Source organism: Lytechinus pictus, chromosome 2, assembly GCF_037042905.1.
Source record: "Lytechinus pictus isolate F3 Inbred chromosome 2, Lp3.0, whole genome shotgun sequence".
NCBI lineage: Eukaryota > Metazoa > Echinodermata > Echinoidea > Temnopleuroida > Toxopneustidae > Lytechinus > Lytechinus pictus.
In genome coordinates this window covers 35350229-35363305 of record NC_087246.1, presented here as the reverse complement: position 1 = coordinate 35363305, position 13077 = coordinate 35350229, and the positions used below count along the sequence as shown (strand labels likewise).

At 35.9% G+C, this 13077-nt stretch overlaps 1 protein-coding gene across 3 annotated transcripts; it reads left to right on the top strand.

The window, feature by feature from the left end:
• The first annotated feature begins 487 nt into the window (after positions 1-487).
• On the top strand, positions 488-12146 carry LOC129272813 (splicing factor ESS-2 homolog). Of its 3 annotated transcripts, XR_010298427.1 has the most exons (11): positions 488-566; positions 1828-2034; positions 3196-3376; positions 4028-4168; positions 5159-5428; positions 5658-5894; positions 6665-6771; positions 7447-7562; positions 8538-9095; positions 9314-10824; positions 10891-12146. XR_010298427.1 is itself a non-coding variant. In XM_064115634.1 (9 exons), the coding sequence occupies exons 2-9, from the start codon at positions 1918-1920 to the stop codon at positions 8893-8895; spliced, it is 1527 nt and encodes a 508-aa protein (XP_063971704.1). In that variant the 5' UTR covers positions 494-594; positions 1828-1917; the 3' UTR covers positions 8896-12146. The 3 variants fall into 3 exon arrangements, 2 of the variants coding, with proteins under 2 accessions (XP_063971704.1, XP_063971705.1); XM_064115634.1 differs by having other exon boundaries at positions 494-594; positions 8538-12146; XM_064115635.1 differs by having other exon boundaries at positions 517-566; positions 8538-12146.
• The last annotated feature ends 931 nt before the right edge of the window (positions 12147-13077 follow it).

The following is a 13077-nucleotide window of genomic DNA, read 5'->3' as shown; positions in this document are numbered from 1 at the left end:
TCACTGCAAAGAATACCTACTAATTATCCAACAGTGAAGACATATCACTTAAATATAGTATCATGTAATTATTATTTGGGAGAAGATGCTCTTTCCGGCCACAGATTATGATTAATATGTGCTCATGTCATATTTCTTCCTTAAATAGGGATTCGTGAGGTGTCAATTTTTTTTTTTTTTTTTTACTCACACGGGTATAACTAAAATCCCCCAGGGTCGAGGAAAAATAATGGATGTGGTGAAAGATAATTTTATATAGGTGGACAAAATAAGCTTATTTATCTACCTCTAAGTGTGCGTGTGTGTGTGTTTTTTTTTTTTTTCTCAGACGTGTATCAATCCGATATGGTTATGTACATCTTGGACCGACCTTTAACGTCATTATCCGAAAGATGTTACCGGGAGTTGAACCTCAAACCTCTGCATCAATTTTTTTTTGGCCTTGGATTGCAGCAGCTCGCAGGTCGCAGGCGCACGGCGCAAACATAACGTTAACGCGGCGCACCGTTAGAGGGCGCAGGTGCAGAAAAAACGTTCAAGAAGCGATCGGGAACAAACAAAAAGCGGTACACCACGAAAAGCCTGCTATTAAAGGTAAGTTATTTATCATCATTATGCGATTTCTGTCTTTTAAAGAGTTAATTTTATAATAATAAGGTACCTGGGAACCATACGATGAGTAAAATTTTGACTTAGCGTTCCTGTAATCCTACCTGCTTAACCTTTTACAGTTTAATTTTAACAAGTTTAATTTTATTTACTTCAGTCCCACTCGCTGAAATTGGTGCAGGTCTCTTCCGCAGGGCCGATTTCAACCCGGCGGCCGTAGCCAGGCGGCTTCTTGAGACTGAGTCTGAGAGTAAAAATTATTTACGAACGCAGGCTTACTCTCAAAGAAGCCAGGGGCCTGTTGCATGAAAGGGTCTTTCGTAGAACCATTCTACGTAAGAACGAGATATCGCTCAACTGTATATCTACTTTTACAAATTATACTTGTTAATGAATAATGTTATATAGCCTAGGCCTATGTGCTTTACCTCACAACCCTTTTTGTCAGATTTTGGCCTTTTTGATGCATTACCTGCCTGATGTGCAAAAAGTACCCTTTTACACATTTTTTTGTCACACATGTGTACAGTAATATAGTTGCCCCTCCCCCAGGCCGAGCCCCCCCCCAAAAAAAAAAAAAAGAACAAAAGAAAGAAATCAGGAAATTAAAGTGAAACTCGGTCATGATGTCCTGCAATTTTTTTCTTTAATGAAAACTATATAGGCCTACTGGTAAATAAGTTAATACATGTAAATAAATAAAACAATATATAAATGAATAAATAGATAAATGTAGTAAATAAAATAAATGGTATCTTTAAGTTACAGATTGTATATTCACAATTCAGCAATTGATGCATCTCATTACAGTAAACCTGTGTTCTAACAACAAACTATTTTGCAAAACAGAAAATATCTGAGAGTTGATTTCAATTGCTTCAGTTTCATTCATTGAATTTTCACCTGTTTTTTAGTTGAGCTGATTTGCATGGAGTCATTTGACATTCAAAGTTTGTGAGCCCTCGTCTGTTTTCTCACCCAGGACGGTTGAATATTTGGGTTCTTAAAGTTATACATAACTTAACATGTACTGCTTTATTAAGAATCCCTATGTTACACGGTCATTGCTTGGAGGCATGGCCTGGTACCCTAGCATGAGATGCATCATTATTGATGATCAAGCTGTGTGCTTTCAATTTGGTCTAAATTCTGTAAAGAAGAATATACTTTCTGTGTGCTTCCCTGCTGTCTAATATCAGTATTTTTGTTTTGTTGCAGGTTGAGAAGTAATTCAGAGTACTTAGTTAACAAGGTGATCTATGATCTGAGGCTGGCTTTGCTGGAGAGTCCTGCCCCGACAAAGTAGAGATGGCTCTGGTAAAATCAGATGAGAAAGCCATGGTTCCTCTGACTTCCAAACCAGCATGGGAACAAGAAAAGAAGCCAGACAAAAGAAAAGTACTTGATGAAGAGGTGTTTGTTAGTGTGAGTAATCCTGTCCAGTTCTAGTACTCTTTAATGGGTTTTACAGCGTTTATAGATGCATCTTTCTTTAATTCCGTGTACATGAGATATAAAGTGAATAACAAAATGAAGGTTTATGGAAGGCAGTATTAAAAGATGATGAACTATTACAATATGAATTTACGATAATATGAAAGAGCAACTCCTCATCTTTTTTATATTCATTGACACCATTCTCATACCACTGACGCATTTTCTTCTCCAAGTTTCGATAAAATAGGTGAAGTGTATGGAAACTGGTCAGTTTAACAGGAGAAGTGAAAATTTCAGCATTCATTAAAAAAACGTTTATGAACAGTGAGCATGTCAAGTAGCAAAGAAACCACTCCGTTTAATCAGTAACAGTTTCATTTCTGCCTTATGATACTTGTTAAAACTGGAAAAGTTGGATTTGTACCTGTTGTTTAACATTGATATCAATTATTAAGTCTTTCATATTCCAGGAAAAACAAATTGTAATTGTTAATAATCACCCTAAATTTTGATTACATCCTTTTTGTTTTTTTAAATGCACACCGTAATTTATAATTTTTGTTGAATCATCAGGAAATTAATATTTATCAACTGCTTCAAGGATTGAGCTTCTGGGGGCCATCAGATTTGAAGAAGATATAGCATGGAACTAGTACATACTTGTTCAATTACTACAATAACTACAATACTTGATTTTTGTTGACCTTTTACTTTTCTATTAGAACATTTTCATGAGTAATAACTTCACATTTATTAGATTAAATTTGGATATGATTTCCACCATTTCAATCAGCTATTCAATACCTACATGTATTTCATTGAAATTCTTGATAGTCATTCATTCTAGTCCGTCATTCATTCTACAATTTATAGAAAAATGAAATGCAGCAGAATGATATGATATCAGAGCTGTGATGACAAAATGTTGCTAAGCTTTTGTGACTTTAAAGATCGTTCCCATAAGCGGCCATGATGGAGGACAACGACACTTGTGCATTAGACCATAAAAAGATGACTTATCACAGTTGATGCACATATTGTCTTAATGTTAGTCTGAGTCATCTAACATGGCAACGCAGGATATGATACACGTGCTAGTGTAATTTTGTGATTTTTATTATCAAGTCCTTGCTTTCCATCTCCCTGTAGGACCTGGAAAAAATCATCCAGCGTGACTTCTTTCCTGACTTGAAGAAGTTGAAGGCTCAGCATGAATACATGGAAGCCATGCAGAGGAATGATCTTGAGAAGATGAGAGAGCTAGCCATCAAGTATGCCTCCACCTGCAGAACATCAAGACCTGGAACATCTACGATAACTCCCATGCAAGGTATGATGATGATGAGGATGAGGATGATGATGGTGGTGATGGTGATGATGATGATGATGATGATGGTGGTGGTGATGATGATGATGGTGGTGGTGGTTGTGATGGTGGTGATGATGATGTTAGTGATGATGATGATGCAAAAGAATGATGATTGATAGAAGGAGGAGGATGATGGTGATGATGATGATGAGGATGATGATGGTGGTGATGATGATGGTGATGATGTTGATGATGACGATGGTGGTGGTGATGATGATGATGATGATGATGTTGATAATGATGATTGATGATGATGTGATGATGTTTAGGATGATGATGAGGATATTAATCAACATCTAGTTATAAGTGTGTCTGTGACACTTAATGTCTGTGACACTTAATATCTATGACACGTTGACGCATAATTATTACCCCAGTCATCAAATTCAGTCGGTTATTCTTGCCTGCAATGTAGGCACATCCTTCTTTTCTTGGGGGAGTATTCAGTAACGTGGTTTGTGAAGCTTAGTACCTTGGGTGGAGAGGTTGCAAATTGTAGAATGGTGTTTTTTGTCAAAGTACAAGGCTGCTGTGGGTCTTTTGGGATTGAGATAAACAGTAACACAACAACTTTGAATAAGAGTTCATGTGATATAATTTCTTTTATTACAGAAAGAGAGCAAACTCCATCAACATTTGAAACCCCTGTACCAGGACAGTTTGCAAGTGATACCCCAAGGACTGCAAATACTGACTACAAGAATGAGGATTTACCGTCAATAGACACCGATTTGACAAAACTTGAGGAGAAATGTAAGTTTGTTTTAAAGGTTTGTATAAGTACATGTAGTTTGATGTTTTTTAATGTCGTTTGATTGTTACTAGAGACCTGTATCAGTCAATATGATTATTTACATTAAGAACCAACTTCGAACATCGCCATCCAAAGGACTTGACACAGCTAGGTCTTGAACCATGGAGCTCTGAGTCGGTTTTTCACTTAAGAATGTACAAGTGTACACCTTTAATACCTAACCCTTTACAGATACATGTCAAGTAGACATTGATATAGTTGTGTAGGCCTATATGAAAAGCCCACTGAAGTTCATGCTCACTTATGTCTGTTGATCGTTGGCAACATTTGTTTTAGTGTAAAATGTTTTGTAAGAATGTTTCACTGTTTTATCTGTAATGTTTCAGTAGAATGAAATAAGTATATAAAACTTTATTCTAATTATTTACCCATTGCATAATCTCCAATTCTCAATTTCCTTATACTTTAAATACATCACTTATTCAAAATCCCGATATCCTCTACAGTCAAGTTTATCCAATCCAATTCATGTACACCACAAATTCCATCCTTCCGCTTTCTCGTATACTATTTTTAAAGCAAATTTTGAAACTTCTGCAATTAGTTAAAGGCTTTACAATTAGTTGAAAATATTCTGTTTAATCATATTAACCCAAAAAGTATTAATGATTTTATATTTCTTCATGCTTTGTATATTTGTATAATACTCTTTTGATATTTCTTATTAAGTTTTACTGTAGTTATGTTTTATATTGTTCTTTTTATACGTAAAAAAGTTCTGTACAATTCAGCTCTTGCTGCAAACAGTCTTGAAATGAAATACCATTATTATTATTATTATTATCATGATGAAAATCTGAATATAATTACCATATTTCAGGCAATAAATGAAACAGACATTGCATGGAGTTGATCAATTTGTTTTCCTACATGTACACTCCCTTGGACAAATATGATCAATGAATGCATATATTTGCGTGTTTTTCCAGCCGATAGTGATACATCGTTGGGCCTGGACAAATACCTGACCAAGTACACCAGCGAAGACAACGCGTCGTTCCGAGACATCATGGCCAGGTCTGAGGAGAAGCATCGACAGAAGCACGCCTGGCTGTATGAAGCAGAGCTGATCCATGCGGCTGAGACGGAGGATATGCTGAAGTTGAAGAGCTCTGAACAGCTAGCCATTGATTCCAGGAGCAATAGATTGAATACCTGGAAATACGAGGCAAAGAATGCACTCATGTATGTGCCCGAAGGTATGGATGAATCATTGATCGATGATTTGTATAGTATGTCAAATAAATAATAATAGTTTTTATTATTCCCGAGTAGGAAAAGTGTGATTTTGTCATAACTCATGTTTTAGAAAAAATAGACAATAAAAAACTGAACAAATTCAGGTCTTATAAATTGCTATTCATAATACAAATTTTCACGTTTTCGCTCGGTAAAGTTGATCACATTGAAAACCCTTGAATTTTTCAGGTGTGGAAGCAAGTCTTGCAGAGAAATTAATGCAAAAACCCGAGAAAGAGATCGCCCACTCCAACACCCGCCTGACCTCTGACCCCTTCCCCCGACCCAGCACCGGGACCCTCCCTGGTCTAGCAGGACCAAGCCGACAGGATGGGAGGGTAGGAGCAGATGGTAAAGAGTTGACCCCATCGGACGGTCCCAAGGTCAATGGCTATGGTTTTGTGGCTACTCCATCCCCTGCTCCAGGTGAGTCATCTCGGCCCTGTAAATATCAAACTCAGAGATTGATCGTGGCACTGATAATTGTGATTGATTCCATTGAATATTGTGTATGATCAATCATGAAACATACCCCTACGAGAAATCACTAAGCGTTTTTTGTAATGGAGCCATGACAAAAAGGCTGACATCGACCAGATATGACAGTCTTCATGCTTATTCTTGATTTTAGACCATGACAATTTCCCATTTCAGACTGTTCCACGTTTCATGTTGTACAGCAGATACACGTATGGGGCTTTAACATGTTCTTGCTTTCTTTAGGCCCAATTTTGTAAATCCAATTGGTTGCATAGATCTCCACTTCCTCTACTCATCTCAAACTGAATAAGAAGTAGTCGATGATCAAGGCTTTCCTTTTCAAAGCATTTATTTAGTAATTCACTAATTACATTTGTTTCCCATCTCTTACGGTCTCTATATCCCCTTAGGTATGTGATGGGTACATGAAGAGTTACCCCTGTACCATATGAGCGCAAGCAAGGATGTAGATGCGTAATCTAAAATCTTTTGCACAGGCATCTATAAAAAAATTATGAATGAGGTTGTTTTTTCATGTGATATATCGTGGTGCCCTCCACATTGAGCTAAAAAACCTCCTTTCAAAGACAAGTCCTTACCTGAACAATAGTTTGATAACACTCACTTTTCATCAAACCTGGATTTAGAACATTTTGGAGCAGATCTTTATATTGTTTCACATGTTTGTGAAATATATTTTTTTCTTCCGATATTAGGTGTGAATGAATCTCCTATGATGACTTGGGGTGAGATAGAAGGAACGCCATTCAGGTTAGATGGTGGCGACACACCTGTTCAAATGGTTAGAGGGCCACAGTTCAAGGTAAATAATTCTACTGAGGAGTAGTGAGGTCATCTTATTTCCATTTTACAGCCACTGACTTATTAAATAATTTGTGGACCTCCTTTTAGAGCTGAGAAATAAATATGATTGATTCAGAAATAATGTAAATCATATTTTATTTGAATTTTGAAAAATTCAATGATCATTTGTAGTATACCTAGCATTCAAGTTTTGAAACTCTTGTTGTTCTCAATGTTCTCAAGGGATTGGAGAAAGATATACATTGTGTAAAGCATTTATAAACTTTGTTCGAATGTATTAAACCCTATATAAAGATAGAATGTTATTATTATTAATTGGGGCTGCATATTATGAAAATAATATAGAAATAGTGAGACTTTAATGAATAGATGATATTAGGAATATGTTAACAAAACTGAGGTCTGGATGTGTTTTTGCCAAGAAACTGTGTGATATTTCATTTAGCTGTTAATAAGTCACAACTTCATGCCTGACTATTGACCCTTTCTTGGCTGCTAAATAAGATTCTCAGTAATTTTGAATCCCATCAGCTAAAGTTGAATTGCAATCTTTATTGATTTATTAAATTCTCAATTGTAACCAGCATTTAAATGGAATTTGTTATGATTTTATGTTGAAAACTAATTATATAATAAATATCTGTGAATAATATCTCTTTATCTTGATGTGCAGATGCCTGGTGTTCCAAGGAAAGAGAAGCTTGGTTTATCACTGGTTGATAAGGTGACCAAGAAGAACAGAGCTAAGAAAGAAGAAGCCTTACGAAGAGTCACCAAAAACCTTGTCAGGTATATAACATGCTTGTGTTTTTCATTTACAGTTCAGCCTTTTGTCTCTGGTGTGTGGAGAAGCTTTAAGTGAAACTACTCCTTTATAGATAGTGTGTCTAGTTCTAGTAGATAAGTTACTTCATTTGCGACGATCTGTCTCCAAATGATATGTCACCAGGCAAAGATGTCTAAGTTAATTTGGGGGTGGAGGGGGTAATTGGACAAAATAGTAATTCGGTCTGCAACTATCAAATTTGGAGATTTAAATTTATTAACTGAAAGAGTATCCCTTCTTCAAACTGTAAAAAATTGTAGAACTTTATACGTATACATTTATACCAAAATTTAGACAAAAGAGTTTTTGGGGCCTTTTTTTATCGGACTGCTGTAAGTTTTACCCAGCTTGCACATTTGTGCATGAATCATGCTTGAGTGAACCCCAAACTTAAAATTTTGTTTTTCTTTCTATTTTTTTAAGCTCTCATGAAAGTTCTTCCATTTTGGATCAAGAACTTGTGTGGGTTGTTGTAAAGCACTCTGTACAAGTTATATATTACTTAAAGCTTAGGATCTGCTTTTCAAACATGATGAAAACATTTCAGTAATGATCTCGGCCAATTTGTATGCCTTGAGGCAGTTGTTCTCATTTACAGCATTTGCCAGCCTGCAGTTAAGCTCATCCCACATAAGTCCCTTACTGGTGCATTTAATTTCAAATGCTTACATCTGTAAGGTTAATAAATCATGCAAAGAAAATTCCTTTAGATTTACTGTTTGATATATAATTTTATGCAAGTTTCACATTTCATTCTTATATCCATTTTATAATTATCCCTTTGAGCTGCATAGAAGACACAAAACTATTTACGTTCAAACTTGAAATGGTAGCCCTTTCTTTGTTCCCCTTGATATCGCCCTGACGCAGGATGATGCAGAAATGTGTGTTAAAACATCAATTATCAAATGATCATATTTTTCCTGTTTCCTATATAGCCCATCTCCAAGCCGTTTTGGTTCTGCAAGTCCCATGGAACGGATACGAACGCTGTCATCAGCTGCGCAGAAACTCGTCCAAAGAAGCGTGGGTCAAACGGACAAAGCACTCAGGGCAAGCTACACACCGTCTCCGCAACGCTCTGTTGGTAGTAGGACACCCTCTCTCGGTGGAACACCCAACAGGACGCCTGGACTGACCCCAGGGAAGTCACCGGCTTCAAGGCGCGCTCAGTCGGTCACTGCGAGTCCCGCTTCCACAAGAACTCCAGTGGAACCGCCAAGTTTGACAGACAATCTCCTCAATCTACCAAAGAGAACTGCTCCTCAAAGACAGAAGGCTACTGATTTTTTCTGATATTTTGTTTAATATGCAACAATTAATTAACTTTATTTGCATCTCTGGAGATCCGAAAGACCCCAGGGAAGTCACCGGCTTCAAGGCGCGCTCAGTCGGTCACTGCAAGTCCTGCCTCCACAAGGACTCCAGTGGAACCGCCAAGTTTGACAGACAATCTCCTCAATCTACCAAAGAGAACTGCTCCTCAAAGACAGAAGGCTACTGATTTTTTCTGATATTTTGTTTAATATGCAACAATTAATTAACTTTATTTGCATCTCTGGAGATCCGAAAGACCCCAGGGAAGTCACCGGCTTCAAGGCGCGCTCAGTCGGTCACTGCAAGTCCTGCCTCCACAAGGACTCCAGTGGAACCGCCAAGTTTGACAGACAATCTCCTCAATCTACCAAAGAGAACTGCTCCTCAAAGACAGAAGGCTACTGATTTTTTCTGATATTTTGTTGAATATTCAACAATTAATTAACTTTATTTGCATCTCTGGAGATCCGAAGGCAAGAAAAGAAAAAAAGACTCTTTGTCCTGGTGTGGAAGTGGATCATCAGACAGGCTGTGACCAATGCTGGGTCAAAGACTAAAACTACATATATGTCAACTCGCCCACGCATGCAGTGCATGTGTAGCGAGAAATCACTCTTTGATAGAGTGTATATATTTTATAGCACTCATTATTTGTCTAATGCAAACAAATGTATCACTGCTTGTGCAACAAAACCATGCATCTAAAGAAAGGTATCACGTTTAGAAGAGAGAATACGTATTGCGGGAATAATCCTGTTATCCAATGGATGATTTCAAGTTCTGTCTTGACCTTTTGGGGTGGTGTTTGGCCAATGATTACTTCAGTACAGCACCAATTTTAATTAGTAGTATGCCCTGGGATGTATCTCATTTGATGTTGAGCTATCAAGAATTGGATTTAAATCAATTTTGTAAAACTCATCTTCTCCCCCTCCTCCTCCTACTTCTCTTCTTTTTCTTCTTCACTAAATGAGATACCAAATTATTTCTTCTTAAATCGTATGGGGATCGGGCTTTCCAAAAAGCTGCACAAGCACAATGGAATTCTCTACCACCGACATTACATAATTTTACCCAGCTTGCGAAATTCAAAGTACAATTAAAAACCCACCTCTTTCAGAATGTTTAACTTAGTTACATGTAGCTTCAATCCATTTTTTAATATTCTTTGATGTTATGTACAATTATTTGATGTCTATTTTATAAAGGACAAGTCCACCCCAACAAAAAGTTGATTTGAATAAAAAGAGAAAAATCTAACAAGCATAACACTGAAAATTTGACCAAAATCGGATGTAAAATAAGAAAGTTATGGCATTTTAAAATTTCGCTTAATTTCACAAAATAGTTATATGCACATCCTGGTTGGTATGCAAATGAGGAGACTGATGATGTCATCCACTCACTATTTCTTTTGTATTTTATTATATGAAATATGAAATATTCAAATTTTCTCCTCATTGTCAAGTGAAACAACGATTAATTCCTCCTCAACATGTGGAATTAGTATTCTTCTATACTATATGGTTCAGCCAAGTTGGTCCTTCTTGTCAAATATGAAAAAATGATATATTGTATAATTCAAACAATAAAAAACAAAAGAAACAGTGAGTGAGTGACATCATCACCTCTCTCATTCGCATATCACTGAGTTGAGCATAGAACTGTTTTGTGAAAAATAAACGAAACTTCAAGATGTCATAACTTTCTTATTTTAAATCCGATTTTGATGAAATTTTTAGCGTTATGCTAGTTTGATTTTTCTCTATTTATTCAAATAAATTTTTTTTTTTGGGTTGGACTTGACCTTTAAATTTACAATTCTAACCGCACTTTCTGCTTTCCTCACGCATAGAGACCTGTAGGTGTTATGCTTATGAAGAACTGTACTACAGTATTATTATTATTATTTATTTAAGTTATAGCAGGACTGAATTCTTTAACCCTAATCAAATATTGACGAAAATTATTAACTTTGCACTCAGATGCTTGTTTTCAATATGAATTTCAATTTTAGAAAGGTTTGAATTCAACTTAGCTGAATAGGGATAATCAAAATTGATGGAGGATGAATGACACCCCAAAACGGGGGATGTTTCATCATTATTTTTTCCCTGGCAACTGTCGGCAAATGACCAAATTAAAGATTGTTGACTGGTTGAGAAGCACTGACTTCTTATTTATTGTTAGTTACTATTTCAAGTATCAGAGCAGGGGCAGATCCAGGATTTTCCAAAGGGTGGGGGAGGCATTTTTGTACTGGAAAAATTTGCCAAGCTTAAAAAAAATCACCCCAAAATGGGGGTCTCTTTGTTCCAGGAAATATTTTACAAGGGAAAAAAAGTCCTCACTTGCTAATGCTTGGCATATCCCCTCAAAAATTTTGTGGGTGCCCCTCAAAGGGAGGGGGGCATGTGCCGCCACTGTATCAGAGAATGACTAATTTTTGGTGCTGAAAACTATCATGAAAATATCGCCTGGTCTTCAGTTTTGTTTTAAAAATCATGTGTAATTTAGAAAACATATACCATGAATTACCACGTTTTTGCAATCTTTATGGCCACTGACATAAAACAAACTATGTTGAGTTGCAAAGCAAGGTCTCTCTGATTTGTAAAAATTGCTTTTTTGCCTTTAACAAACTAGAATTCTTCCTCATCGTGCTGTCAAAATATTAAGTCTTAAAATTCATCCAAATGTAGATCAAGCCATTTGTAAAGAGACACTATTTTTCAACTGCCGAGAATTTCATACAAATTTGAAACAGGGTGCACATATATGTGAGTCAACATAAATTTTAAACCGTTATATTTGTGCTTTTTTAATCTTTCCCTAAAGTTCTGTGTTAAATGAAGTAATGATATTGATTTTTTGGAAGTCACATTTTGTCTCAGAAACATTTGTAGAAAAGGAGTTATAGAATGTATGCTGATATTGAATTCTAATCAGGTTATGGTATATGGGACTAATTGAAAGCTTTCCGAATACATGTAATTGCACACCAGTGCACCAGTGATTTGAAAGGTATTGAATTGATATCGGGTTGCAGTAATATCATAAATCACCCTGCTCTTATCCATGCCGCATTAACTTGAATCTCATTGCCTCACCACATTACTTAGTTTTTGAGCAGTACCATCATAAAAATTTCAGTGGTTGTTTCTTTGATGCTGTTGCCATTTCTGAATAGATTTTGCCCAATAAATTCCTCTTATATATGAAATAATTAATTTCCATCTGCCTAATTTAGTAATCTTAATTCCGGCTGACAAAGTAGTTAGATATCCCACAGCAACTAGTCCTTCACTACTGAACGGTATCTTTAAAGATAAACCCAACAAGAAATTGATTTGAATTAAAAGAGAACGATCGATCAGACAATCCTAAAATTGACCTTTTCATCAAAATTAGACATATAATTTTTTTTTCTTAACATTTCAAAGCTTTGGTTAATTTCAAAGAATGGTTATATGCACAACTCGGGGAATACGCAAATGACGTCACACTCTATTTCTTCTGTATTTCATTAAAACATGAAATATAAAGAAAAAAATGCCACTTTGGCCTCGAATAATTATCTCTCGACTATTCCATTACTGTAAATTAATAACTTTTGTGTAATCAAATCTATAAAATTGTACATTTTACAGTATCATGAATAATAAAGCACAAAGTATATAATGTAAACTATTAAAGCATGAAGAACAATAGTTGTTATTAATTCTTGATAAGGATGCGGATTGAATTTGTATAGATTCCCACATACAATTCTACCAATAATTTAGCAAGACTCCAAATATTACATAAAACTCTTCAGTCATTCATAGGTTTCAATGTAAAGACATGAATACTAATGTTTTGGGCTGTACTGCAATTATCATTTGATATATTTATAGCTCAAAAATAAGATAATGGTATTTGATTTATCTTTCATAATTGTGGAACATGTTTTAATATTCACATGACTATCTCTATCACAGTCTCGGTGGGGGGGGGGGGGGATGGGGTAGGGATGACATAAGGCATGATTGGTCATCTTCTATGGACCTGGTGCAGTAGTGTAATGAGCCAAAAAATTTGAGGGGAACATATGGTGTATTGGGCAAAATTTATATGAAGTTCCGAGCGAGCATAAATTTCGACATTTTTATTACAATTAAA